Here is a 26,475-nt window from a genome sequence, read left to right on the forward strand (position 1 = left end):
CTGAAGCTGCAGTCAGAAACTGAAAACAGTCAGCAAACCTGCTCCAGTTTCTAATTACAGGCTGAGATGTTGTTTAGACACAAACTGCTGGGCAGCTCACAGGCTGAAATAAACACAGACCCTGGTGTTTGCTGGGACTGCAGCGCCATCTGCTGGCGAAAAACCTGCTTTACAGTTAGTGGGAAATACTGACTCAATGTCGTGGGGAGCCAGGACCATGAGGCCTCATGAGACCAGCTTCTGGACCGGTGAGAAAGAAATGGGTGCTTGTTATGGCGACCAGGAGCTGAGAATAGTGGACAGAAATGGCCTGGAGGGGGACCACTGTGGGAATTGAGCAGGATACTGTGGAACGAAGCAGAAAACTGGACACAGGATCAGGCACCTGGATCTGGATACTAGTAAAGGTGAGGTTCCCACCAGGCAGAAGACTGAGAACCAGGGATTACAGCATCTGGAAATCAGAGCAGACTGATATTTTTGGAGACCACGCTTCCTGGGGTCTGTTTATTTCCCCATCCCATCCTGGTCCAGATCCTGCATATAAACCTCTGCTCTGTGCTTCTATTCAGGCTGCAGTTACAAGTCAAAGTCCACTCTGCACATTACCCAGCATGCCAATGCTGCTGCTTTTAACCTGTCAATTAATTTTAATTCTTAATTGATTTAATATTTTTATGTGTGTTGCTATCTTGGATTTCATTTCTGATCAATAAGTTGATTTAACACGTTGTCAGGATTTCAAATGCTGATGCTGAGTCAAAAACCTTCAGCTTCCATCACAGAGATCACATGAGTCTGTGACACATCACAAAACATCAGTTAACTGTTTGGCTTCATGCACTAAAGCTAAAACACAATGTTTCACACTCTGTACTGTTTCTGATCCAAGATCCCCCTAACACAGACTCCTCACCCAACAGGTCTAAAATGTGTGGGGCCTGGACCAGCTGAATCTGAGAATACATGGGTGCACTAAACACTAAAGTCTGTTACAGACTGACATGCCCCTGTATCAGAAATCAACTTCCAATTAGACGCTGCACATTGATGATTGGAGGAAAGGAGGTCACATGTTTCCTGGCTTATCTCCTCATTGCATCTTTTCCTGGCATCTCATGTGGGTGGGACTAAGATGGAAGTGATGGGTTTGGGAAACACCCATAGAAGGTCCAGGAACTGAGGATCTTTGTGTTTGTGGTCCAGCAGCACTGAAATCAGTGAGCTCAGTTAATCTGAGTCCGGATCATTTCTTTAAATAGTGATAAAACAGGTTCTGTCCCTGCTTCACATTTTACTTCCTCATCGTCTTTGTTGTTTAACTCTCTATATGTTTCATAAATTTATATCTGGGTTATAACATATTCTGACATCTGTGTCTTTTCATTCAGACGTATTCTCTGTGTTTTGCTGTACAAAAATCCTCACAATGAGAACTTTGGGTCACAGTTGATGTCTAGTCTCTGTGTCCTGTGTAAAAGGCAAAGAACAGTGAAATAAATCAGTGGTTGGTGCAGCTGGACATCTGATGTGAACTTTACACCCAAACAAGGGATTAATGGAATTGTTCACACCATTTATTTGTAATCTCAATACACGTCAGGCTAAACCACAGTATTGGGCACACCTGGCTGAAATGAACACAATTAGCATTAGTCATGACATTATCAAACATATGCAGTTCGTGTGGCTACTGCAGTGATTCAGGTACACAACATGCTGTTGCTCCTCTTCTAATGTTAAATATCAGGCCTGAACCTCTAGAGATCCTCTACAAAAACCTGTTGTTCTGTTCACACAGACTGACTGACCCAGAATACATGAAAGAAGTACATTAAAAAAATGTTTGTTCTTATTATTTTAAATGTCTTAACGTATGAAAGTGCAGTATGAAATAAAATCATGAGAAAAAACTACTAATTTGATATGTACATTTTACATTTCTTTACATTTACATCATCTTAGTATAATAAAGTAGTTTTCTAGAGCATATTTCTAACAACATGTAAAATCAAATCAGCACAGATGCTCTAAAGACCCTTGGCTTCATCATTATATAAATGCAAATAAAGTGATTTACCTGGGTTTGAGTAAGATTTGATTTGTTACTGTATGATATTAACACGTTGGAATAAACTGGATGTCAATGTAAAATGTAAATGGATCAGATATATAATGATTTGAAGATAAAAATCCATTTAACTGTTTCTGCCATTACAGATTTATAATTCTGGTCCAAGATGGCTGATATATATATAAGATATTGCATATCTTTATTTGACAACAACAACGACTGGCTGTGACTTCTAACACTCAATGGAAAAGTGATAATTAAAACTAGTATATTGAATAACTGAATAATTGACATAAACATTAAGTTACATTATGTTACATTTCCTCTTTTTGTTTCTACATAAATAACTTTGGTATAATTTTATATTCTGTGTGAATTTAATCTGGACATCTTTCTGATTTTAATTCAGAAAACATTGTGAATTTAGATTCTTGTCACGGTAAATGGGCTGTTTCTGCCTCTTTTTTTAACTTTCATTTTACTCTGAAAGACTTCGTCAGGAATTTTGTCTCTCAATAGCGTGAATACTTTAAGCACCTGTGCGTGACTTTGGTGAATAAAGGAGAAACAAAAGCAGCTCAGCTGTGATGGCTGAGACAGTATCAGAATCAGAAAACTCGACAGTATAAATTTTGAAGCCATTCAGTAGTCTGTAGAAAATGATTAGATGATTACAAATCAATACAATTTGAAAAATATATTAATAAAAGGAATCCAGACATCTAACCAAGATACAACCTGCAGTAACAGGATTTGAAAAAATCAGTACTATGGAAAGTATGATTCCATAGTTATGTGGCCTCAATATTTCCTTGGATACCAAAGATCATGTTCAAAGTTGTATATCGTTGTGTTTCCATATTCAGACCCAGTTTACAATCTTTCTTCAATAATTTTCTTTGTTCAAATAATAGTGGAGATTTTTTCTGTCTGAGCAGAACTGAGGGTGAAAAGAAGAGACAGTATGACGATCCCACCAGGTCAGTGACTGCTTCCCTTTTTAGTGCTGCACTTTAAAGCATAGCTGTGTCACACACTAATATCCTCACGTGATACCATATATAACACGGTAACATCATGTAATGGCTGTTGTTCTTGTTCAAGTTAATTGTTGAGTAAATAGTAAAATCAGATGTAATATTTTGATCCATATTGTGATTCGGGTCACTGGGGCTGTTGATGTTCATCTCCAAATAAACCCAGCAGCCTGTAATGACCCTGTCATTATACAGCTTTATGTTTATCCTGAAGTTCCACATTATCCACATTATTCATTTCTCTTCGTCAGTTTTCAGACTGGTTCTTGTTGGGAAGACTGGAGCAGGGAAGAGCTCTAGTGGAAACACCATACTGGGAAAGGAAGCCTTCATTGCAACTGTCAGTCAGATGTCAGGTAACATACAAGCTCTCGTCTTGTTTTCCTGTTGCTTTTAATTTAGAGCAAAGTCCAAACCCAGATTTTGTGCATCACTTGTCCTGATTGGTTGGATTGCCAACTTATATCCCACCCTGCTAAGGCTGTGTCTCCAACCAAGGAAATTCTTGGCTCATTCACAAAAACAACTCCTGGCATTTGCCGTTAAATGTGGGCTCCAACTCAGAGGTCTTGAATAGGTTCACATGGCTACGGCCTAGTTTTACTGCAGCACAAGGCACCACAGGGTGACCACAATCAGTCTTGCTTTTTTGTGTTGCCACATCTTCATGATGCTTTCTTTCATTTTATTTTTCAGTCCTACTGATGTGACTGATAAAGAATAAACTGTGAAAGACTTTGATTCAGTTCAGGTGGTCAAATAAAGTAACCTGCACATATTCAAGGGAGGGCGGTGTTTGTCCAACTACCTGGAGTGGGGGTCTCTGTTGTCAGGTCAGGGCTCTGTCTGTTTGGAGAGACTGTCTCAAATCATACGGCGTCATTTCAACATCTCCAAATCACGGTGGGGATGCAGGTGTGAAAGTCAACTATGGAAATTCAGAGAGACGCTTGTGCTGAGCAGCGTCTCTGCCCTGTATCAAAGGAGCACAGTGAAGTTTCCTTCAGTGTTCACTGAGTTGTTGAACATGAAATATAAAAATCAGTGGTATGCCACCACAGTTTTTAAAAGTGACTGGAGGTTACTGGCTCAACACTCCAAATAGCAATAATACAGGAAACTTAACCTAATATTTTGCAGCTTGTCCTTGTGAGACAGTCAGGAAACTAGAGGCTGCAGGTTTGCATGATTAAACAGCTTTATTTCATCCCTTTTCGGGAAGAATGGAGCACTGTGTCAGTGAGGTGGAAGGGGATCAGTACTTTTGTCCTACAGAGGAATTGTAGATAACCTTGTAAAAGCCTCAACCAGTTCTTTAACCCATAACTCCCTCACCTTGTTGCCAGTTACACTGGCTATTATCTGCTGAGCTGGATCAGTTGCATCTCTGTGACAGTGAAATTGTGTTTCACACATCTTGTGTTTTCTCTCTTTAGTGACCAGACAGTGCTGCAAACAGAGAGAGGAGGTGTTTGGCAGAGAGGTGACCATCATTGACACACCTGGCCTCTTTGATACCTCCCTACCTGAGCAGGCTGTGAAGAGAGAGATTTCCAAATGCATCAACATGTCAGCCCCAGGGCCCCACGCCATCCTGCTGGTTATCAAGGTTGGGCCCTTTACAGCAGAAGAACAAAATGCTGTTAAGAAGGTGGAGGAGATCTTTGGAAAGGATGCCTGGAAATACACCATCATCCTCTTCACCCATGGAGACAGAGTAAGGTCAGAATTTGAAAAACAGCTGGTTGAAGAGGGGGAGAAGCTGCAGCCAGTCCTGAAGAAGGTGGGACACAGATACCACGTCTTCAACAACAACAAAATCAACGACCGTGGTCAGGTCCTGGATCTGCTGGAGAAGGTAGACGACATGGTGGCTGCTAACGGAGGACGGTTTTACTCCAACTACACCAACCTGCAGGTGGTGGAGATGCTGAATCAGAGGGAGGCAGAGCTCAGAGAGTTTTACCAGAACAAAATGAAGGAGGAAATTAAAGCTGTGGAGTCAAAGTACGGGAAGAAGCTGAGTGAAGCTGAACAGGAGCGACAGCAGGTGGAAAAGCGACTGCAGGCGGAGCTGGAAGAGGTGAAGCGCTACTATCACGCTTTGGAGACCGGAGTCCGCCATGTTGTGGAGCAGACTGTGGCTACTGACTCCATAAAAGACATTAAGTTTCATGAGATCCTGAAACTGAAGCTGACCTCATGAACTGTGCTGTCTGTGGTGTCAAAGCAATGTGCTCACAGGTCCACACCTTCTGCAGGTGTTTCTAACGAACCTCTGTCAAGACACCCTGTGGCAGAAACATGCAACAGCTGAACATTAGGAGGGGACACAGCTAGTCCAAGAACGTGTTCCTGCTGTCACCAGCTGGCAGAGTGAAAGTGAAACACAACATGATAAAGTCCAAGAAAGCAAGGATGGATGCAGCTAACTTATTTTATCACAGTTTCTGTTGTAGCTGAAACATACACTGAAGTGACTGTACCTACAGGTTGAATTTCTAACACCTGAAGCTTTGACAATGCAAACAGTAAAATAAATGTTAAACTGGTTAGTTGAGGAGAGGAGGGGAAAGTCAAAAATAACCCACCGGACAAATAAAAAGCTATTTCTGAGGTTTTTAGGCCCAAGCACAATAACTTCTGTTTTCTCTGAATTTAAAAGTAGAAAGTTACTGGTCATCCAGGCCTTTATGTCAGTTAAACATGCTTGAAGTCTGGTTAACTGGTTTGTGTTAACAGGTTTAATAGATAGATACAGCTGAGTGTCATCTGCATAGAGGTGGTAATTAATAGAGTGCTTCCTAATGACATAACCTAAAGGAAGCATGTACGGGGTGAACAGAATCCTAGCACAGAACCTTTTTGTCAGCCTGGCTACAGGCTGCCTGTTCTTATTTCCCACTATTAGTGATGAATAGTATGCAGTTCTGGCTTTACAGAGAGCTTTTGTATATGCTAATAGACTGTTTTTCCAGGCTAGATAAAATTTCCTCGAAAATTTGTGGAACACCACTTCCTTTCCAGCCTTCGTGATGCCTGCTTTAAGGTACGAATATGTAAATTATAACATGGGTCTAATCTCCTCTGATTCACTAACTTCTTTTTCAGAGGGGCCACAGTTTCACACAGTAAGGCTGTCAACAAGACATGCATGTCTAATGCAAAGTTTATTGTGTGAGCTGCAGCATGTGTGGAGTCACAAACTGCAGTTGCTGATCAATAAAGCCAAGATACAGTTTCTTATCAACAAATCTGATTTAGTCGTGCGGCAGCTGAAACACGTGAAACACGGGCCTGGTTTGGTTTCAACAGTTCTGAAAATGGAGCAGCTCTGACTGTCTGACACTTTTAGTTTCACATGAACAAACTGCAGCGTCTGTGGTCTGATGGGGGTTGTCAGATGGCCTCGCTTCCTGGTTTGTCTGGTGGATTTTGTGTCGCCATCACTTACATCTGACTTTGTCGTCTCATTCTGATTTTGTTTTTCCTGCTGAATCCACGTCACTCACAGGTAAGACCAAACACCTGATACACACCTGACACTAAGTACCTCTACCTGGGTCGGGGTCTAAGCCAGTAAGACTGGGATCAGGTTTAGGTTCTGTGTAAAGGGTAATGATCAGAGGTGGGAACTACATTAGTGAGTAAGGGACCAGGCTGAAACAGGCAACTCCTCTAGTTTAAGTTGGAGATCTAGCATCAAGAACTGTTGGTCCTGCTGAGTCCTGCATACAAAGTCTGAAGCCTTTGAAGGAACAAGTCGCCAAAAACAGTCGGCACATTTGCTGTGAACATGTATTTACAGGTGAAACTGAGATTTTTAAAAACTAAATCTGAAACAACTTTTTTATTTAAATATACTTTATGGTCCTAGAGGGGAAATTTGTCTTGGGCAAAGTGCGAAGCATCTGCAGAACAACACAGTTCATGACAAATAAACATATGTAGGCTACTTACTTCAACGCTTCAAAGCAGGAAACAGCCTGGTGCAAGGTAATATTGCACCTGTCCCGAGCTAATAAATAATGTAAAAAGGCTAAACTAAGACAATTAAAACATAAAACTTAGCCAAGTTCTCAAGTTTAGATTTTTTCTGGACTGTGACGCCACAAAACAACGACACCACTCTGCATCTGACTGTGCCTCCCAGCACAGCTGAATAAAATACCTGCATGACTGCACTGCAGCCTTGGGTTAGTCTCCCACACACAAAGTCAACAGGATCATTCATTTTTAAGTTACGGTCTAGCTGAGCGCCCAGATATTAATAGTACCAACTTGATCAATAACACTGTCGTTGATTAGGACTGAATCATGTTCTCTCACCTCAGAGGATTTTTAAAGGCACAGAAAAAGATCCTGAACTCGAATCATGAACAAATGCTGCTGAAGCAGCAGGTGAGTGACACACACAAATACATGAGTCTGGACAGGTAAGCAGAAACAGGTGTGCAGGTCAACAGTGAGCTGATTGGCCAGTGCAGAGACAGTTTACACACACACGCACACACACACACACACACACACACACACACACACACACACACACACACACACACACACACACGCACACAGACACACACACCCTCACACGCACACAGACACACACATACACACACATACACACAGACTGAAAGTGTGCGTTTCCTCTCCACAGTGACTGACAGCAGAGGGCCAGCAAAGTGCACCTCAGACAGCAGCCATGTTGCTCCTGGTCCAGTTACTGATGATGACGATGATGAAAAGTGAGTCTGTCTGTTCTGAGATGAGACGTTATTTCAGATATGTGGTTTCATGTTCAGGTGTGAAAGTAGAAACAGGCTTTGTCATGTGACACAGTCAATGAGAGTAAACTGACACCACTGAGTGTAACAGCAGCACCAGAATAACATCATATATTTAATCAGTGTTTGTGTTTTAACAGTTTAACTTATTAAAATATAAAGTACTACAAAAACATACAAATGCACCAATGCAGTTTTCCATTATGCAGTACAGCATGTACTACACTATAGTACCACAACACACTGCAGAATAATGAGGTCAAAGCTACTAGAAGCCTGTGGACAGTCAAACTGAATGAGAGAACTCCAACTCCCAACATGCATTTTACTGACAACCAGCCAATCAAAGCTTATTTAACTGTTTTATGACTGTTTGGGAATAGTCCTTCAGCTTCTGGTACCGACTTGTCTCTGATCCCTTGTTGCTCGAACACCTGGATGGCAGGTGAGCTAGTGACAGCTCACTTATGTTTCCTGTTATTTGTGTGACCTTTGACCCCAGCTGCCAAAACAAAGATCATCATAGTATCTGCCCTCAGCGGCGAGACTCTCCTGCTGCACCCCCAGTCAGACCTGCCGAGTCTGGGGCTGGAACACAGATGGGACGTCAGATGGACTCACCCCCACCTGGTGCTGTCAACAAAGAACAACCAGACCAGGTGTGACCATGGGCGGTGCGAGCTGCTGAGCAACGGCTCCCTGAGGTTCAGCCCGGTCCAGATCGAGGACTCAGGAAACTACAGCCTGGAGGTGTTTGACGAAGAAGGGAAACGATTGCTGAAGAAAGACTTTCTGCTCCAGGTGGAGGACGGTGAGTCCACAACCGTGACATCAACGAAGACGTCAGGTCTGACATGTCCCCACTATGAAAAACATGAAGTCACGTTTGCAGAGACGAACAGGTAACAGTGATGCCTCTGTCTGCAGATGGCCAGACAGACCACGTGGCCCTGCTGATCTGCTGCTTCCTGCTGATGTGTCTGCTGCTGTTCTTCAGCATCTTCATCCTGAGGAGGAGGAGGATTCAGAGGACGAGCGCCGCAGGTACAGTGGCCAATCAGAGGCAGCCTTTTAGGACAGATTCATATTATAAAATGTCAGACTATAATCCGTCACCGTTTCAGGCCCGTCGGGGGAAAATGTGTACGTGATGATGCACGGTCACCGTGGCAACAAGAAGAGATGCGAAGATGAGAAGCAAGAAAGAGAGGAAGAGTCTCTCTATGGTACACAAACTGTAACACACACACCAAAACAGATGCTAACAGATGCTAACATGTTATATCTCTACAGTTCCCTGCAACGCGGTTGTTTCCATGGAAACACCAATCACCAAGCAGTTGAATGTGGGGGCAGAAGACATCTATGTGTGACGACCAATCAGAGCCCACCTTGTTTTCAGTGTGCTCACCTGGACACCAGGACTCACCTTCATTCTGTTGTTTATTTTTCTCTTACCTGTTGTTTTTTTATCTTCAGATTGAAATACGTATATTAATGTATTTGTGATACACAAACGTCTGGGACTGGTTATTACGGTGGCCGAGAAGGGCAAACGCGCTGCAAAACAAAAACGCTGCAAAAGAGAAACGCTGCAAAACAGAAACGCTGCAAAACAGAAACGCTGCAAAAGAGAAACGCTGCAAAACAGAAACGCTGCAAGAGAGAAACGCTGCAAAACAGAAACGCTGCAAAAGAGAGAACACAACGGAAGTGCGCCAGGCCGATAGGGGGACCCCGAACTGAGGGGTGCAATGAACAAAGAACTTTTACAGAAGCGAGAGAGACACATGTAGTGACATAAGTCACGTCTCATTTTGGAGGCTGCGTAATGACGCAGGTTATAGTGTTGAATTGCAAAAGAATTGAATGAGCGACCTCTGATGATTGTTCTCATGTGCTAATATGTGCTAACAATGTTCTGTTACATTTGTTCACTTGATCAAAATGTCATACAACGTGGGGGGGTTGGGAAACCTGAAGGTGCGTTTTCCATTTGTTACTTAACACTTGGCCGTCATCTTTTACAACATTGTACTTTTATAATACTGTAAAACATGACGGCCAAGTGCTTAAAAAATAATAAATGTAAAACGTACTCTAATGCCCGCTAAATTCACAGCCAGCAGATGTTCTTTTGTCACTTTGCTTTATTAAGTTTTTAGTCAGAACAGGTAACAGGTAACAGGCTACTGTTTCAGCCGTAGCCACGCTAAGTAGGGATGGGAATATCGATTCTCTGGAATCGATACTTCCATACTTTGGAGTCGATACTTTCTTAAGTATCGCTCGATACCACTCCTAATAAAAAACGTGCAATTAGTTTTCACTTCTGAGAGTTTTGGATGTGTGAAAACCAGCCCAAGCGTATTTTAAATGGTCTTCCGTATCACATGATTATGGCAGCCAATCAGATGTCAGAGCTTTCCAGAGCCAGTCATGCACTGCAGAAGGAAATATTACTCTCTCCATTCTGCAGCGTGGAGGGACCTCCTCCGTCTCAGTGCTGACAGGCACGGCAGCATGAAGAGAGATAGAAAAAGAAGCATTGTGTGGTGCTATTTTTCACCCACTACGAAGGGAAATGCTATTTATTTATTATCATTTTATTATTAGCATTTAAACAAGTATTTATGTTCATGAGCATTATTCATGTTGCCATTGCAATAAAGATATTAATCAACACTGTGCAATAATGATTTTCCTTTAAGGTGCAGAAGGTATCGGTATCGTCAATACTGACCCTGTAGTTACTTGGTATCGGATCGATACCAAATTCTGTGGTATCGCCCATCAGTAACGCTAACTCCCCTCACCGAACAGCTCTCTCTCACCCTCCCTCTCTTCCCTCCACACACACTTCTTCCCTCCTCCCTGACCCATCTCCCTCTAGCTCACCCTACCGACTCCCCAAAGAACACCCTGAACAAGACAACAACCTATAGTCATTACAGCACCTTCAGATCTCCCACCCTGCAACACCCCCCCCCCCCCCCGCCACGTCTCCCGACGTTGTATGACATTTTGATCAAGTAAACAAATGTAACAGAACATTGTTAGCACATATTAGCACATGAGAACAATCATCAGAGGTCGCTCATTCAATTCTTTTGCAATTCAACACTATAACCTGCGTCATTACGCAACCTCCAAAATGAGACGTGACTTATGTCACTACATGTGTCTCTCTCGCCTCTGTAAAAGTTCTTTGTTCATTGCACCCCTCAGTTCGGGGTCCCCCTATCGGCCTGGCGCACTTCCGTTGTGTTCTCTCTTTTGCAGCGTTTCTGTTTTGCAGCGTTTCTGTTTTGCAGCGTTTCTGTTTTGCAGCGTTTCTGTTTTGCAGCGTTTCTCTTTTGCAGCGTTTTTGTTTTGCAGCGCGTTTGCCCTTCTCGGCCACCGTAGTTTATAGACATTTCAGCAGAGATGGAGTACCTGTACTGCAAACAGGGTCTATGTAGACTCTCTGAGTTGGACAGATGATGAAATTTACACCACACAGGCAAACGTACCATGAACAACAGCTAAATGACCATTTACTAAGTGAAATATTTTTTATGTGGTGAGACACTTGGAAGACAGTTGGAGTAATAAACATAAACTAATAAAAACTTTTCACTGGCCATGAAAAGGGAAAAACATTTTCAGGCTTTCAAACGACGCAGGGAGTATGTGCCGTTATTTAATTAGCTCTCATAATGAAGCACAACCTCCCAGGGCCTCGATGCAAATAATCTGTTTCCATGTCAATTTGTCTGGATTCATTGGAAATCATACACCATTAGCACAAAGTTATGGCATTAACTTCATGGTTTGAAAAGTATATATTTTATTAGTTATTTGCTGTTGCTATAAAACACTTATTTAATCACCTTATACAGGCTTTTATGTCTGACTTCATCATGTTAAAACTGGATCTGGGATAACTTGACTCTATTTCCCAATAGAACAAAAGTAATTAGAGTGATTAAAGCAGCTAAGCTAATCAACAAAGCTCATCACCTGGTTGAAAATGTTGATGTCCAGAGATGCAGTAAGTCCTTCAGTACATTGTTATTAAAAGCCATGTTCAACAAGAGCCTGCTGTCAGTCTAAAATGCTAACACAGTCACACAATCTATCTTTTGCATCACTGAAGAGTCTACAAGCACTTTAAAAACACCTTATATCATTGTATTATACAGGCAAGGAACCTTTGACTACAATTAATGTACTTTATTTAGCAGATGCAAAAGCTCAGCGCAAATATAGTAAATGTGTTAAATGTCAAGAATAAGCAAGAACAATTAATAATTTTTAAAAAGTCTTTAAATGGACTTAATTTTCAAGCTACTCTCTTTTTTAAGATGACCCTAAGATAAAGGTAGAGTCCTGTGGGACTACAGGGACATACACATACAGCACAGTGCTAAGAAATAACAGCATAGTGTATGTTGGGGTTCATAACCCACCGGACATTAACACTGATGCACTCTGATTTCTGTCAAGCTTTTTCCACGTAAATGCTGTGCATCAATAACTATTCTGAGAGCGAGCTTTACCTGTAAGTCTCGCTAATTAAACTATTAACGTTGCATCATACCCAGATGCGAGAGATACACTGGTCTTCATGTTCAAGATGTTCTCTGTGAAGCTGACATGGCAGCGTTTAATCACATTGTTGTGGCTCTTCTGTAAGGGGAATACTGATATTTAGACTTTACTGTTATCATATTAACACAGTGGGAAACTACTGGACATACAGTGCCCTGTAAAAGGATTCATAGCCCTTTAAATGTTCCACATTTTGTCACGTTACCACATGTTGCCACACGTTTCAGATATTTATTTGTAAAAAATGTTGAAAACCATTTATCATTTTCCTTCCACTTCACAGTTATGTGCCTCTTTGTGTTGGTCTATGACATAAAATCCCAACAAACTACATATTTATGTTTGTGGTTGTAACGTGACCATATGTGGATCATTTCGAGGGCTATAAATCCTTTTGCAGGACACTGTATTTTTCACCGCCTCAGTTTGAGGAATGCTGTAAACTGTTCCAGCTGATACTTGCCACATGACTTAGCCTCTGGAGGGACAGACAGTTCATCATTACACTGAAAGACTATTTATAGCTCCAGGTTATGGGGGCACATAAATATAGGAATTTGGGATATGTGAGGCAGACGAAGTGTCAAGTTTCTGTAAAAAAAACTCTTATCCAAACTGTTTATCACAGCCATAGATGGTGCTGCATATTTCTAAATTAATTTTCAACAAATTTTAACAAACTCTGTTTACATAAAATAAACCTGAGGGTTCTTGGGCATTAACACGGCCCCAAAACCTTAGTGCTGATAACTTTTGGAGCTAATTTACGAGGTTAATTGCAGCTTCTGAGTCTCATGAAACTTGTTGAGGACTTTAGAAATGGAGTCAGTAGCCACAGTCTGCTCCACAACATGGCGGACTCCGGTCTCCAAAGCGTGATAGTAGCGCTTCACCTCTTCCAGCTCCGCCTGCAGTCGCTTTTCCACCTGCTGTCGCTCCTGTTCAGCTTCACTCAGCTTCTTCTCGTACTTTGACTCCACAGCTTTAATTTCCTCCTTCATTTTGTTCTGGTAAAACTCTCTGAGCTCTGCCTCCCTGTGATCCAGCATCTCCACCACCTGCAGGTTGGTGTAGTTGGAGTAAAACCGTCCTCCGTTAGCAGCCACCATGTCGTCTACCTTCTCCAGCAGATCCAGGACCTGACCACGGTCGTTGATTTTGTTGTTGTTGAAGACGTGGTATCTGTGTCCCACCTTCTTCAGGACTGGCTGCAGCTTCTCTCCCTCTTCAACCAGCTGTTTTTCAAATTCTGACCTTACTCTGTCTCCATGGGTGAAGAGGATGATGGTGTATTTCCAGGCATCCTTTCCAAATATCTCCTCCACCTTCTTAACAGCATTTTGTTCTTCTGCTGTAAAGGGCCCCACTTTAATAACCAGCAGGATGGCATGGGGCCCTGGGGCCGACATGTTGATGCATTTAGAAAGATTTCTCTCTTCACTGTGTCGTCAGGTAGAGACGTGTCGAAGAGTCCGGGAGTGTCGACAACAGACACCATCATGTTGAACACCCAGTCCTGCTGCTTACAGAATTGAGGAGAGTGGAGAGTTTTCACCTGCACACTTGTTTCTGCTTTTGACCAGTGGTGTACATGTACCTTTTAAAAACAACGTGAGTTGCGTTTTTATAAAAAACAGGCAAGAACAGACAAAAACAAAAAAGAGAAACCACATCATTGAGATTCTGACTCCTTGTTTATTTTCACAACATTTATTTCAAGTCAAACCTTAATATTTGTCTGTGATTTAGACAAAACACAGTTCATTTCATTACATGTCACATGTGATGATGTTACACATCACATTTATTCATTTATTCTGTCTGGGTAAAATGAAACAAGGAGAGATCTGATGTGTTAGTTTCAGTTTGAATAGTAAAGAAAACAAACTCCTGGTTTTGTAAAAAACATTAGTTATTAATATGTTGATGTTACCACAGTCAACCAGAGCTCTAATTAAACAGTGTAAACGTAATAAACAATATTTCTCCTCAACCAGACTTTGTCCTCTAATGTAAAATCACCAACGATACAACACTGACTCTTTCTCCTCCTCTTCATCAGAAGACTGTGACCTGGACTTCCTCCTCTGCCTCAGGTGTCTGCAGAGAAACAAACACTGGTTCGTTTAGTCCAAATGTTTCCACAGGTAAAAAATTAAAATCATCTGAAAGGACCAGACTCCATAACCCATTATATTCATACAGAGCAGAGTCTGACGTGTCCTGCTCAGGTGACTGGTGTCCACACTGTTCCTTAGTGGGCTAATTAACCCCGACAACACCTGGACCATTTAGAATAGGATTAGCTGGTACAGGTACTGAAGTCAGTAGAGATGGAGTCACACTAGGCGGTCCATACCGAGCCCAGGAACATTTGTAATCCTGGTCGGGCACAGTACAAACCCAGTGTAAGCCCATTAATCTGATGTGACAACAGCTGTAGGTAAAGGTTCATCTTCTGTGAAGATCTAAAAATCATCAGCTGCAGAAAAGAGGCAGTGTGAGGGCTGGGTTAGGTAAAACCTTCAGGTGTGTTACAGATGTTTACCAGGAAGAGCAGCATGTGGTGGATGATGAACTCTCTGGTGAGTCTGAGCAGATCCTGGCTCATGGTCTGAAACAGAGACGGGAGCAGGACCACAGCCAGATTGTGAGCCGACATCTTGTTCACCTGAGAGTACACCTGGACCCTGTGAGATGAAGTGGGTGGGGTTAGTAAAACTGTAAACCCTGACACAGATTAGGGTTGCCTACCTAACTAACAAGTGTTGGTTGATAAAACCTGCTTCTGAACCTGTTGTGGAAAAAAGTTGAAACTTGTGATGACAAACCAACTTTAACTCTTCAATGTTTCAGTTGTAGCTGCTTATTGGAACTATTTTGACCTTTTAATTGATTAATTGATTAATTGAATGTCCTTTATTTAATACTCTTGTCCACATTTTCCCCAATTGATGTTGAATAAACTCTGTTACTGTGTGTTAGTGTGTGTATTAACTTGTTACTGTGTATTAGCATGTTAGCATGTCTACAGTCTGTAGCATGTTACTGTGTTAGCATGTCCATGTTACATGTAGAAATGTCCAAACAGAGCCCCAAGTGTTGCTCGGTTGTCGTCAGGAAGTTGCCGTAGTAGTTGTCGATACGCTTTAAACCTGGAGCGCTCATCTGAAATCACTGAGACACAAAAAGTACTGTTAGTGTGTATTACTGTAGTATTACTAACTATAGGTGCTTTCAGACCAGAAACTTCTTGATAGTTCAGCACTTTTCTGTGTGTCTGCAGTGCAGGAACTGAGAACTATAATGGTCCTAACACTAATTTGGGGGACTTTTAAGCTCCTACTCCAGAGTAGATACAGTAGGTCTAGTACAATAATATAAACGAGTGAAGGAGGTTTACATTGATTTATCAAACACTAATTTAAACTAATGCAGCTCCAGCAAACGTCATTTTTAAAAGTTAAGTTTTAGTCTCACCCAATTGGACCAACACCAAAGTGCAGGCTGCTCATGCAACAGAGAAAACTCAGAGATCAAAGTAAAATGTTAAAATTTTCACTATCACAAATATTTTGTAGAATTGATGTTGCTATAGCAACCATCACCTGGCTGACTTACAGCAATGTTCCTACTGGCAATGTGGATGAGAACAGAAAAAGGCTCTTAAAGTCTGTAGTTCTTGGGTCTTTTCCTCAGTGAAGTCCTAGAACTGTTTGGTCCTACAGTGCCATGTGACTAATGCTGCAGTGTGTCACAAATAAAACAGTAGTACTACATGTACTTGTACTACAGGTACTGACCTGCAGCCTGCAGCCACTGCTGTGTGTCAGGTATTAGGCTCTTCTGCTGGCGGACATATTGTTTGAGGGCGGCGCCAGCATCCAACACGCCCTGCTCGTCACTTTCCAGGGAGGCGGAGCCTGGTGATGTCATCAGAGCCTCCACCAGGCGGTTGACCTTGGTAGTGAGGCCACAGCGGCGGTACACGCCCTCCACCTGCAGACCTGAGCGAGGCATGGAAATATTCATTCGTTTTACTGTTTTATGACTTTTTTCTAAACTAAACCAGTGGTTCTCAGGGTGAGGGGGTGCAACCACTGGGGGGGGAGCACAAAGCCATTGCAGGGGCATGTGAGGCACACTTGAGTATTGATAATATACCGTAAGGTGATTCTGGACTGGAGAAACTTTTTCATATTTCTGGAACCTTTCAAGAAAGTTCCCATTTTTGTGTAGGAACCATAGGAACTGAGACCTGCAATAGTTCTTAGATTACTGTGTAAGGGACTTTTTTAGCTCCTAACCCTTATAATAATAATAAATGACCCCAAACCTGCAGAAAAGTTTGGAAACCATCAATCAGTGATGAAAACAATCATTAGCTGCAGTTCACAGAAAACGATGAAATATATTTTCTGACCGTGGGCTGTGACGTGGGAGATGCAGCGCTCGATGGCCACAGGTACCAAACCCCTCGACTCCACCCCAATCACTGGGTACAGAGGCTGATGATCTGAGCCCTTATTGGTTGGAAACTGTGGAGTTGAGCTCTGATTGGTTGGACACCGGGGAGCTGAGCTGTGATTGGACAGAGCTCTCTGCAGGTGTTTGAACCAGGACTCACAGCTATGCTGCTCCTCAAAACGCAGGGACACACTCCTGAACACACAAACAACAAAATATATACAACAGCCAACCTGTGATGTCATGTACCTGTGCCTGAGCTCAGCCAATCAGAAACCAGAAAATATCAGCCATATAAATCCAGTTTCTTTCTTTCTCTTGATGTCATGAGCCAATTGCTTTGTTGTTTCACCTTCAGTGAACCTGATCATTTGCGTTTTACACACCTGTCTCCAGTTACCATGGTGATGGTGTTTTCAGATGGATCCATGTCTGAGAGGGAAAAACTGATCAATCAAAACGATCATTTCATTATTAATCAATCTGATTCCAGTTCACATCAATTTATCTTCTGAACCTCTTGTGATTAAATTTTCCACAGTAACACCAGAAATATATTCAGCTGTGAACAGATGTCATTTATCAGATGCGTATAATAAAACATGGTGTTACCGTGGTAACGGAGAGTGCTCAGTTCCATCCTCAGAACCTGCTGTGAGTGTCTGTGGACCGGATGAATGCTGACTCCGTCCTCCCACAGTAACAACCATGCATCTGACTGCTTTGAGGCTCCGCCCACTTCAACCATACACACTTTACTGACGGCTGATGCCCCACCCACCTCAGCATAAGTCACGCCCTTTGGGAGAATCACCTGGAACAAAGAATGCAGGTTATTGTGATGAGTAGAACTCAGGATGTGATGTCCGGTCAAAGTCAGGTGTACCTTCAGGATATAAACCAGGTGATTCAGCAGCTTCTCCCTGTCATCAGCAGCACACATCAGCTGATCGCTTAGTGTCACCATCTCAAACTGGTAAGTTGGTCTGAGAACACAGGAACAGTTGTTATAATACTACTATTAGTATTGTAGTATTAGTATTCATCAAAGGGGAACAGAAGTGACTGATTAGTTGATGTTAATGTGTTACTGAAATGTAATAATTGATATAAACAAGTGTTTCAGCTCCACCTGTCTCTAACTGTAGTTGTAGTTGGACTGGCCTCTGAAATGATTCAGACGAAACAGCCCGAGGACGAGATGACGTTTGATTGAACTGGTCATCAACAGTTTTGTCAGAGTACAGATGTTTGGGTCTTCAAACTGGTAGTTTAGTGTCTTTCGTTCAATATCATTTATGTTCCAGCATCTGTTTGTGTTTATGTGTAATGTTTCAATTCACTGTTCAGTCATTTTCACCCTGATCATCACTATTGATTTCCACACATCTGCTTTGACTCATAAAACAACAGCAACATTTACAGATGAACAATAGTATCTACAATATTACGGTTAGTTTCTGTATAAGCAGTACCTGTGGCAATCTCAGCAGTAGTACTACAGTAGTACTGTCAGTCCTGTATATTTACCCGTCTTTGAGGAAGACCGACAAAACCTCTCGCAGGTCAAGGACGTCACACGCTGCCGAATCGTTTTCTAACGAGAAGAGAAAACGATCTTCCTCCAGTTTACCGTGAAGCTCCTCCTCTTCCTCACCTGCACACACAGGTAACACACACACACATATATTTCATTAATATCTATGACAAGGTGAGCAGCAGGTGTTGAGGTATTTGACTGCGTGGAAGTATTTCACAGACTGACATCACTTATTTTAGGACCAACACAAATTTAAAAACACGTTTTTCTGTTTCATATTTTAGTAATTTAGTCATTTTAATCTTTCTAATCAATTGAGCTTTCATTAATAAATCCATCCAGGTGATTCATCCACCTCCTACCTGAGGTGGCAGAGCCAAGTCTCCTTTGGGCTGCTTGTGGCAGGTAAGGCGGGACCTCTGAACAAAAATAGAAAAAAATCACAACCAGTTCAACCAGAGGTTTCCCTCATGTTACCTGAATTTCTCTTTGTTGATTAATAAAGATTTCCTGTGTCTCAGGTGAGTGTTACTACAGTGATACCTGAGCGTGACCTGTATGTGGGTTATGTGTGTGTGTGTATCTGAATGTTACCTGTGTGTATTACCTGTGTGTGTGTGTGTGTGTGTGTTACCTGTGAACTCATTGAGTCTGAGCAGCTCCGTCTGCAGACCCTGACCTGCCCTCTCAGCCAGTAGGATGGGGGAGGGGCTCTGAGGGTCAGACTGACACACCTGTACACAGGTAACATCAGATACAGAGCAGTAAACCTGTGAGTGTGTTTGACAGACACTCTCACACAGTTTTACGAAGACGTGACGTCACATTTTTCATGATCAAAAAAGTTTCAGGGTGAACAAAAACAACAGGAGCTTAAAAATCCAAGTGTCACATTTAAAACTTCCAGAGTAACGAGAGAAAAGAAATCTGGTGTATAAAGTAAAAAAACTACAACATCAATTCACTGCAGCTTTGATATTATTGAATGTTTGACGTCCTTGTTCTTTAATCATTAATAAACAGATCAGTCATAAAAATATTTACAAGCATCAGATCAGACCTTTGCTCCTGAGCAGATCAGGGACATCGTTTCTTCGACGTCGTCACTGCAGACCACCTCCCTCAGCCTCTGAAACACACAGGTCATCGTCACACACACCTGTACAGGTGACGTTATTATTGTCTCTGAGCATCGTGTTTAGTCTGCACACGGTATATTCAGAATCTGTCACACCTATTGGTGTTTTAATGTGAAACTAAGATCAGCTTAATCAAGTTTCTTTTATTAAATATTTGTGGATAAATATTTTTCCGTATACAAAAAACACATTTGTACAATATTTTGAAACTTCTATGTTAAATACAGTATTTATGTTTATGTGACGTTCATGTTTTGGTTATTGGTGCAATTATTACTCTGCTCAAGAAATCATGATCATGACCATATGCAGAATTTTATAAATGAACTCTCCCTATCTTTCCCAGTTATTACAGGTTTGATTATTATCAGCCTTCTAGATCTTGATTTCCTGGTGACGCAATCTGCCGGCCATCGCACTGCTTTCAGTGTTAGAGTATTAGAGTATAACTGAGTGTAACAGTATTAATGAGACAGACCTGGTCCATCAGAGGCCGCGAGGACGTCAGAGGGTGGACCCGTCTGTAGCACCCCCTGCTGTATTTATCCTGGATGAACTGTGACCTCACTTCATCTGGCGAATCAGGAAGCAGCTGCTCTGCCGCTGGCACCACTGGAGCCCACACCTGATTGGCCAGCCAGTTACCATAGGTAACCAAAAGCTGGGAGAGTATGAAATGGTTGAAAGTCAGGAAGTTGACGTACCCCCCAAATCCACCACCACCACCACTCCCACGCCCACTCCTCACCTGTATGAGTGGCTCGGTCCAGATCTTGCTGTCCATTTTCAGGCTGCGCACCTTCGACAGTTTGCTTCCCAGAGCTCGGTGCTGACCTGAGGATAGACACTGTTAGCATTCTGGATTCAAACACATGGATCTGCTAGCACACAGTCCACATGCAGATTAAATCTGCTATCATACAACCACCTGCACTTTTAAAAATAACCTCCTGTTAACTTGTACCTGCACAGGACTGACAGATGACCAGCAGCAGGTTGACCGACGCCCACTCAGGATTGGCTGAACCACAGTCGCCGCACACCTTGTTGGAGGGGTTTTCCCAGAGACGCAGCGCCACCTGGCTGCACGACAGAGCGCTGAGGATTGACGAAGACAGACTGTCCAACCAGATGGACAGATCCTTTGACGAATCAACAGACAAGCTGCAAGAAGGGGGAGGGGTTACAATGAGAAGAAGGCGTGGTTAATGTCAGATAGGGGCGGGGTTACATTGAGAGAATAATGAGAAAAAAACATTAATAAAAAGATTAGTTTATGATTTAAATGTCATTGACCACAACTGTCAGTCAGACTGTCAGGTGTTCGATTAGACATGTTCAGGTAGACAGGTGTTACTTGAAGCTCTTGTATGGAGTGATGAGGGTAAACGAGTGTTTTCCTGCAGGTTTGACCATGGCCAAGTTCAGTGGGACAGAGAAGGATGCGACGCCCAGTTGGAAACCCTCCTTGTTGGGGTAAATCCAGAGGTTGTGACCCCAGACAGCGGCATAGGCGCGACTCCTCGTATCCTTGATGGTGATTTGTCCATGGAGTTCTGGGGGGGGCGGGCTTGTCTGGCCTCGAGATGCCAGGAGAGATGTGACCCAAGCGTCCTGAACCTCTGAGCAAAGAAAAACATGAGCAACATCAGAAGCTGCAGTTTCAAGCTGCAAACGAATATTCAACATGTCCTGCTCTCTGGCATCTCGCTTCAGCTCACAGACGACTGAAGCTGCTGGACTTCACTGAAAATAACACTATAAATTACTGATCCCTGCACCTACTGCCTGTTGCTCATCTTTAAATGTTATTGGTTACTATGAAGGTCCTGGTTCCATACTGACTCAGGCCCAGGTTTTGACCACAGCTGGTTCACATCTTGTCCTAGTGCTGACAGTTGAATATTTGGGGACTAAACCCATGTGCAGTAAAGTCTGAAAGAATTCATCAGTGTACAGGAGAGTGGGATCTTTTCATTATAGACTAGAGCAGAGTCCAATAGAGACCAGTAAAGACCACTACAGACCAGTAGAGTCCAGTAGAGACCAGTATTCCTACCATCACTATGAGCCATGAAGTCATAATGTTTCTTCCTGAAGTAAACAGAAAATCTTCTTTTGTCTTGTTTTTTCACATTGGTGATACTGGAAACATGAAACAGCACCTCACTGAACCGGTCCTGGTAAACAAAACAAACACACCCATCACTGTGCTGACAGACAGGTAGAACAGGTACGGTAACAGGTACAAACACAGACTGACTCACTGTGCGTTTCTTCCACAGGGACATCAGCTGCCCGTCCAGCGTCACCCATAACACATTGTGTCTGTTGGACAGAAAACCAGGTTCGTCCACAGTTTTATCACTAATGTGCAGTTGAACATTGTCACTAATTGTTGTTACCTGAAGCCCTTCCAGACATCCAGCCAGCTGGACTGGACCACAGCGCTCTGTGGAGCTGAACTCCTGCTGCCCCCCTTCTTCCTTGAGACTCGAATTGTGGCCGCCCTGCAGGACAACACACAGTCCGACAGATTCAGACTAGCGCTCAGGAAACTGAACTTGTACACATCTGTTCCCCTGAGCAACAATTGATGTAAAATGCATCCTGGGATACTTGACTAACACCAGTCCACCATGGATGTATTAAGAAGATCTGGACTCCGTAGAGTCCTCCTGCAGCTGAAGATTGGGAACGTGAATTAATGTGATAAAATGTTTTATGTTATTAGACCAAATTCTAGGGGCAAAAGACTTAACTGTGTTTGTGAAGCTCAGAAATATTTATTTATCATTTAACAGCTGCTCCTTTTCCTAAAAAATATTTTTCAAAATCAGAATCCGTTTTATTGCCAGGGACAACAAAGGACACTTTACAGCACTAGGAGTTTGTCTTGGTGTCTGGTGTAAGCATATATACAGGGATTTTGGTTCGAGTTTGGCCATTGCAACAAAAACTAATCCTGGGGTAGCAGCCAACCTCAAAGCTCTCTGGGTAAAAAGGGTGTCAGAGGAATATACGGGTGTTTTAGGATGTTCATGTTTAATGACAGACTTTGAACCTGGTTTGATGAAATTGTTTGTTTCCCAAATGTCTGTGTTTACCGGGGGATCTTCTGTTTCATGGATTTCCCTGATTGGCCAGCAGGACGGGGAGGGGGCGGGGCTGGACGAGCGGGGATGATCCGACCTGAAGGATTGGGCGAGACGCTGCAAAACAAACACACAACAGCATTGTGTTAATTGTGTTAGCAGCAGCAGAGGATTTGTCGCTAGTTTAGCTACAGTTTGCGGTTCGCATTGGCTTTGAAACTGCCTTCAGGGTCACATGACCACCTACACCCCAGCATCCTGAGCTTTAAACTGCACCTGAGGTTCAGTCTGAAGCTACTGCTGCGTCCTGTAGAAGCCGCATAAAGTCCTGTCCACCTGCTGCAGACCTGAGGGATTTCTACAGCTCCAATTATTTTATTAATTTATAAAATATCTAAAATGCTGCTTAACATTTGCTCTGTTGAAAGAAACACAGGCAGATCAATTCAAATCAAAGGTGTCACAGCAGCAACCTGAAACCTAAACCTGAGTCCTGATTAGCTGGATCCGTTCCAAACACGGCTAGGCTAACTGATGTAGTAACAGCCCTAGTATTAGATCTTGTAGGTCTGTGTGAGTCTATACCTGTTGGTATTTGTAGGCTGGTTAGGAGCAGGATCTCCTTCCACTGGCCCATTGGGTTTAACTCTTGTATCTTCCTCCTCATTGGATGAATCAGTGTCATTCCCCTCCTGGCTCGTCCAACAAGCTAAGACAGTGACGTATGGGTTTTCTTTTCTGCCAGGGTGAAGGTTTAAACCTGGAACCACAACAAACAGGACAGACTGGAGATTAACCAGATTTGGACTAGACCTGGACTGAAACAGGTTTTTACCTTCGTTTGTCGACTCTGTTCCGTCTACTGGAGGTAATGTGACGCCTGCAGTTGGGTCTAAAGTTGACATCACCAGCTGTGAGAGCGCCCCAACATCTGGACACATGATTAACACAGAGATGTTCAGCAGCCAATCAAGAGGGAGGCTTCTTTGAAGACTGTTGTTAATTAATCCAATTAATCAATTGATCCTGGTTTATTGATCTGGTTAAACTGATTTTGAAACACTCTGATCAAACACTGGTGATACTGATTGGTTGACTGATTGATTTGTTGATTGATTGCTGTACCTGAGTCTTCAAGCCTTGCCAGAGACGGGGGGCTGGGTTTACCAGGTAAGGGGGGCGTGGCTGAAGGGGTGGGGCTTACAGCAGTATTAGCCACACTGTTAACAATCCCTGCTAAACTGGATATATTAGCCAACGAGCTAACAATGCTATCTAACTTAGCAGAGCCTGTGTTAGTGGCAGGTACAGGTGACGGTGTGGGGGCGGGGTTTATTGTAGCAGCAGCAGGGTTAGCCACTGTGCTAGCAGCTCCTGCTAAGCTAGGAATGTGAGCAGCAATGCTGTTAGCCATGCTGTCTATGGAGAGGGGGGCACATGGGGCAGAGGGCGTGGGGGCGGAGCCTTTAATGGCAGTAGTGACTCCAGCTAATGATGGGATGTTGGTGGCAATGATGTCAGCGACCCCGGCCAGAGTTAGGAAGGTGGCGCCAGTGGAGGGAGGAAGAGGAGGAGCATCTACAAATAAGGACACAGTGATATCATCAGTCAGTGGCTGAGGCACCTGTCAATCAAAGAGACTTCTTCCAGCTGCTGTGTGACAGACTTTCACAATAATAGTCTGAGACATTACTGTCAGACATGAACTTTCACATTAAAAGTTCCATTAAAGTGACAGTGGCCTAATGGATAGGGAAAGCTGCGGGTTCGAGTCTCACGTCTGGCGGGAATTGTCGGCGGGGCGGAGTGAATAGCCAGCACCCTGTCCACCTTCAATACCACGACTGAGGTGAGACCCTTGAGCAAGACACCAGACCCCCCACTGCTCCAGGTGTGTGTTCACTGCTGTGTGTGTGCACTTTGGGACGGGTTAAATGCTGAGCACAAATTCTGAGTATGGGTCACCAGACTTGGCCACAAAAAGTCACTTTCACTTTCACTTAATGTGTGTGCTACACACTGCACATGGTGCCAAACTTTGTCTAAACTGTACTAAAACCTCTCAAACTGCTTCACTTTATCAGATTAAACTATTGCAGAGATAATGTTAACATGTTTTATTATGATTTCATAGAAGTGTAGAGCTACGGCTGCATCATTCTCAAAATATACTCAAAGTCCTTTTCTTAACTTTTGCTGTGTGCCATCTTCATATACTGATATTTACACATCTGAAGAAATTTCACATTTCTTCCCTTTGATATGACACCAGAAGTCAAACCGGTTTCAGACAGTCTGCACCAGTTTTAACCTGCTGGGACAAACTGGTTTGACTGTGCACATTGAAAAAACAGTGACGCAGTTTCAGAAGCAGTTATAGCAAAAATATAAATAAATTGCTGATATTCGATACCTGCATTGTTTACATTTTCCTTATTGTTTCTAAGTTATTGTTTGTTGTGTTTACTAACGAACCAAGAGCTGACACTGGCTCACAGTGTATCACTACAGCTGCTGCTGCACAAATTATCACAGCAGAAGAAGAAACGTTGACATCAATGTTCAATGACATCAGCAGTGACAGGTGGAAAAATGTGCTGATGTCACTGTGACATATCCACCTGATGGTGAGTGTGTTTACCTGTGCTCAGGTGAACTCCATTAGAGGAAACTGGTTGTTGGGGGGTTTCATCAGTCACGTCCCTGAATCACAAATAAAATATTTTCGCACAAAAAATGTCAAACTGATATTTCAGCTCGTTTGTTTTTCAATCAGCAGCTTTTGTGTGTCTGCAGATTTAAAGGTTCATTCCGTAGATTTAAAGGTGCCCTTACCTGTCCAAATTGGAGGTGGAGCTTAGATTGTCCCTCATGTAACGAGCTCGAGGCTTCGGGACAGGAGGAGGCATCTGGAGGACAGAGGGAGACATTTAGTGATCAGGAAGCATCTCTGTCTCCTAGCAACCAAATATCCTAAACCCACCTGACTGAAGGTGAGAAGGTGAAACCAGGAAAAGAAAACAAAACTGCTGATCAAAGAAAATAAACTTATTGATCTCCTGCAGTCTGTTCCATACGTGTATTATGATTTTATTCAGCAGCTATTAGAACAGATTATTGGATCAATTAATCACATGACAGCATCAGAAACATCATCAACCTCTGGCCTACCTGTGATCAGGACTCAATAGAACCTGATCAGTGTCATTATTGACCAGCCTGATTATGGATCAGGTTATGTATCAGTCTGAGTCTGGACCTTGGTAGTTTCAGAACCACCCAGACTTCAGCAGATTTCAGATCAAATGTCTCAGCGTAAACAGCAACAACAGGAAAAACACACCTGCCAGTTCACCTGAGAAACTAACAATGTGTCTGTGTCTTACCTTGTGCTCTGCTCCTCACACACACCTGAGACACCAGCTGGTTACCTGTCTGGTACTTTACCTGTCTGGTATTTCACCTGTCTGTTTACCTATCTGTTTATCTGTCTGCTCACCTGTCCCTATGTCAGTAAAAACCAGGCGTCCAGGTGAGTCTGTGCCTGCGAACAGTTTCACGTTGACCTGTTTCCTGCTTCAGATCTACCTGCACTCATAAACACTCACTGTCAAATCTACTGTGTGTGTTTGTTCTTGTTCTTCTGTCTTTGTGAGGACCTGCTGAGCGTGAAGGTGTGTTCTTACCTGTGTGTCAGGGAGTTTCACCTGGAGTCAGATCAAGAACTCTGTTGTGTTAACTGT

General features: G+C 42.9%; 3 protein-coding genes across 6 annotated transcripts in view; 2 read left to right on the top strand and 1 right to left on the bottom strand.

Moving 5' to 3' along the window:
- The first annotated feature begins 196 nt into the window (after window positions 1-196).
- Window positions 197-26,475, top strand: part of LOC113132310 (GTPase IMAP family member 8-like) — a 34,225-nt gene continuing 7,946 nt past the window's right edge. The window contains exons 1-3 of the mRNA XM_026310293.1: window positions 197-326; window positions 3,363-3,455; window positions 4,548-5,056. Coding sequence (XP_026166078.1) covers window positions 197-326; window positions 3,363-3,455; window positions 4,548-5,056 — 732 coding nt within the window. The remainder of the gene's footprint in view (window positions 327-3,362; window positions 3,456-4,547; window positions 5,057-26,475) is intronic.
- Window positions 6,513-9,504, top strand: LOC113132319 (uncharacterized). Of its 3 annotated transcripts, XM_026310305.1 has the most exons (6): window positions 6,513-6,625; window positions 7,772-7,859; window positions 8,401-8,745; window positions 8,826-8,942; window positions 9,023-9,124; window positions 9,192-9,504. In XM_026310305.1, exons 2-6 carry the CDS (start codon window positions 7,817-7,819, stop codon window positions 9,269-9,271), a joined length of 687 nt encoding a protein of 228 aa, XP_026166090.1. In that variant the 5' UTR covers window positions 6,513-6,625; window positions 7,772-7,816; the 3' UTR covers window positions 9,272-9,504. The 3 variants fall into 3 exon arrangements, with proteins under 3 accessions (XP_026166090.1, XP_026166088.1, XP_026166089.1); XM_026310303.1 differs by having other exon boundaries at window positions 9,023-9,504; XM_026310304.1 differs by having other exon boundaries at window positions 8,401-8,709; window positions 9,023-9,504.
- LOC113132316 (arf-GAP with Rho-GAP domain, ANK repeat and PH domain-containing protein 1) lies at window positions 14,199-26,321 on the bottom strand. Of its 2 annotated transcripts, none has more exons than XM_026310297.1 (26): window positions 26,232-26,321; window positions 25,568-25,641; window positions 25,374-25,435; window positions 23,858-24,310; window positions 23,568-23,663; window positions 23,318-23,492; window positions 22,745-22,849; window positions 22,043-22,147; window positions 21,905-21,965; window positions 21,697-21,817; window positions 20,995-21,259; window positions 20,602-20,801; window positions 20,386-20,471; window positions 20,116-20,298; window positions 19,559-19,627; window positions 19,133-19,232; window positions 18,861-18,917; window positions 18,489-18,615; window positions 17,845-17,944; window positions 17,571-17,772; window positions 17,345-17,390; window positions 16,915-17,153; window positions 16,295-16,498; window positions 15,563-15,668; window positions 15,040-15,181; window positions 14,199-14,591 (listed from the first exon to the last, which is right to left on the bottom strand). In XM_026310297.1, the coding sequence occupies exons 2-26, from the start codon at window positions 25,639-25,641 to the stop codon at window positions 14,550-14,552; spliced, it is 3,420 nt and encodes a 1,139-aa protein (XP_026166082.1). In that variant the 5' UTR covers window positions 26,232-26,321; the 3' UTR covers window positions 14,199-14,549. The 2 variants fall into 2 exon arrangements, with proteins under 2 accessions (XP_026166082.1, XP_026166081.1); XM_026310296.1 differs by having other exon boundaries at window positions 26,119-26,314.

Source organism: Mastacembelus armatus, unplaced genomic scaffold (assembly GCF_900324485.2).
Source record: "Mastacembelus armatus unplaced genomic scaffold, fMasArm1.2, whole genome shotgun sequence".
NCBI lineage: Eukaryota > Metazoa > Chordata > Actinopteri > Synbranchiformes > Mastacembelidae > Mastacembelus > Mastacembelus armatus.

Excerpts from the sequence above, each read along its gene's own strand:
- LOC113132319 (XM_026310303.1), top strand. The coding sequence starts at position 7,817 with ATGTTGCTCCTGGTCCAGTTACTGATGATGACGATGATGAAAA. Across the intron at positions 7,860-8,400 it reads GATGATGACGATGATGAAAA|CTGCCAAAACAAAGATCATC; the intron begins GTGAGTCTGTCT and ends CTTTGACCCCAG. Across the intron at positions 8,746-8,825 it reads GACATCAACGAAGACGTCAG|ATGGCCAGACAGACCACGTG; the intron begins GTCTGACATGTC and ends CTCTGTCTGCAG.
- LOC113132316 (XM_026310297.1), bottom strand. The coding sequence starts at position 25,641 with ATGCCTCCTCCTGTCCCGAAGCCTCGAGCTCGTTACATGAGGGACAAT. Across the intron at positions 22,850-23,317 it reads CAGCCTACAAATACCAACAG|CGTCTCGCCCAATCCTTCAG; the intron begins GTATAGACTCAC and ends TTTGTTTTGCAG. Across the intron at positions 17,391-17,570 it reads GAGCACTCTCCGTTACCACG|ACATGGATCCATCTGAAAAC; the intron begins GTAACACCATGT and ends TTTCCCTCTCAG.